This window comes from Plasmodium vivax, genomic scaffold, assembly GCF_000002415.2.
Source record: "Plasmodium vivax scf_3980 genomic scaffold, whole genome shotgun sequence".
Lineage (NCBI taxonomy): Eukaryota > Apicomplexa > Aconoidasida > Haemosporida > Plasmodiidae > Plasmodium > Plasmodium vivax.
The window spans coordinates 1-2,629 of NW_001852299.1; the positions used below are offsets into that span (position 1 = coordinate 1).

General features: G+C 20.9%; 1 protein-coding gene across 1 annotated transcript; it reads right to left on the reverse strand.

Moving 5' to 3' along the window:
• Positions 1 to 782: 782 nt before the first annotated feature.
• Positions 783 to 2,020, reverse strand: PVX_145260 (variable surface protein Vir30, putative; the record flags this gene model as incomplete). Its single annotated transcript, XM_001612411.1, has 3 exons — positions 783 to 944; positions 1,072 to 1,785; positions 1,979 to 2,020. 3 exons carry the CDS (start codon positions 2,018 to 2,020, stop codon positions 783 to 785), a joined length of 918 nt encoding a protein of 305 aa, XP_001612461.1.
• Between the last annotated feature and the right edge of the window lie 609 nt (positions 2,021 to 2,629).

Sequence of the window (2,629 nt, forward strand, 5' to 3'; positions counted from 1 at the left end):
ATATTTATAGAAAAATCATAGTGCTGAAAACATCATCAGCTAATAAACCATTTAATAAATATAACAAAATTAAATATATTTTTTTATGTTTATCATTTTGTTTATAATATTAGGTAATAAAATTATGTATAAAAATTAAAATAAACAATTAATTATTTCCGTAATGATAAAAGCATAAGTGAATAATTCAAATCAAGTAAAAGTTATAATATGATATATGGTTTATTTATTTGACATGCATTCTTCACATATTATGGTAATAATGGAAAAACGAATCTAATGTATATAATAAAGAAAAAGTGAAAAGAAATGAATTAAAACAATATTATTAAAAGTTCTATTATATGTATAGCAGTGTTATGCATGTATAGTCATTTTATACCTAGAAAAAAATTGCTATAGGTTATGAAAACTTATTTATAAGAGTAACTAAAAAATTAAATATTATTTCATTATATTTTATATCATTTACTTTACGAATATGTATCCATTTTAATATAAATTAATATTTTTTCATTATTGTGATTTAATTTTAGCACAAGTAAAATATCAGTATCGTAATATGTTATATCATTATTTTCTTATGAAAATGTTTTTCTTACACATTTATATAATTCTTTGATCAGTAAATAAGGATATGTATGTTAAATATTTATTTTATATAAATATTATCTGTTTTTTGCTTCTGTATTTTTGAATAATATTATATTTTAATATAAGCCATGTTTCATTAAAACTGGCTAGAAAAATTATCATTATTCAATATATGAAAATTATGAATTTTATACAGAATGATATTTAATATTATATCTCCCTTGCTGAGAACTTATATGTTCACTTCCCTGATCCATTAACATTATATCTCTCATTTCGTCATCATTATTTCTATACTGTTCAGCTAATTTTCCTTTTTTAAAATTCATCAGTTGTCTAAGTGGGGTAAACTGTTATAAAAAAAAATATATGTATATAACTATATTAAGATATAGTGCTCAACAATAATATATAATGATATAAATCAATTTTGCGCTGTCTAGATTATATTTAGAATTTAACATTTAATTATTTAACCTTATATAACCCCACCAATAAGGGAACTAATCCAACCGTTGTTCCTATAAGTGCTTTTGACATAGTATTATTATCGCATTGTGACAATTTTATAAAATTATTCGTATATTCAGGTTTTCCTTCGATCTCTGTATTATAAAGTCCATCATATTTTTCTTTAAATTTTTTTAGTTGTGTACAAAATTCATTATTTTTATCATTACACAGGTAATTAGCTTCTGCATAATCACTGCAACATTTAGCAGAGGGCCCTAATAGTGAACCCGCATTAACCGGTTTCTGACCATTTAGAATATTATCAAGTTTTTTATAGTTCTCATATAAACTATATAAAAGGTTCATTTTTATCAACTCTTCTTCCCTAATATTATATATAAATTCTGGCGGAAATTCATATGAAAAGGTATACGTACAATGATGGCTCAAACCATCGGAAAACTTTGTAGCACAAGTAGATTTATTAAGTTTTCTTTTACTTATATTAATATTTAACCAGTAATTTAAAAAATGCCAATCCTTTGTATCGTCTGGTTTGTTTCCATTTTCAACATTGGATAATGAGTTATATAGTTTTATGAATAGTTCACATACCTTTTTTCCTGTGTCAAAATTACTACTAGTATATGCATTAGAAAAAGTAGTACAATTATCTTGTGCGTCAAGTTCGGTAGTATTACTCTCAAGTTTATTCGAACTTTCAATATAATTAATAGCCTTGTCAAAAAAGTCATACTAATAATTAAAAAGGAAATTATAATTTATTAAAATGAAAACAGAGATCATTCTATATTTATATTTAATTATATCTATATATTTACATAATACACATAAGATAAGCAATAAATATATTTATATTACTAAATCAAACAAAAACCTACAGTTTCATACTTTATTATTTTGTCAGTACAGTCCATTTTGCTTTAATCATAATGTGTATATGAAAAATCATAATTCCCAAAATACATATATATTTATTTCACTAATATAAAAAAGTAAATAATTCATATATTTATCATTAAATTTATTTATTTTAATGTGTGAATAAATTATCTATAGTCTGAACACAGAATAATATTTAGTCAAGGAACTAATTTTGTGAATATGAAGCATGCCGAATATAGTTGGTATTTAATATTTTCATAAATATATGATAAAAATATGATCTATGTCAGTTATTTCAATAAAAGATATAAAACAAATTTAGTTTTAAAATTTAGTGATCTATACAAATAATATATTTACTATTGGATATATTCTATGTATGAAATAACAATATGTAATATGCTTATGAAAAATGTTAAAATTTTAGAATAACCATTACAAATATATTTTTCATTTTATTGTATCATWAAAAAAGATATATGATTTTTCTTAAAATATAAAATAAAATCTAAATAAAATTAATATTTTCAAATAAAAAAATACAGGAAAATAAAAATATAAATTTAAATTTAATATATTAATTATAAAAAATATGATTTAAACATTTATTATAATGAATACATTATAAACGTAGCATCTTACAAAATAAGTTAAAAAAATTATAACTATTAATGTA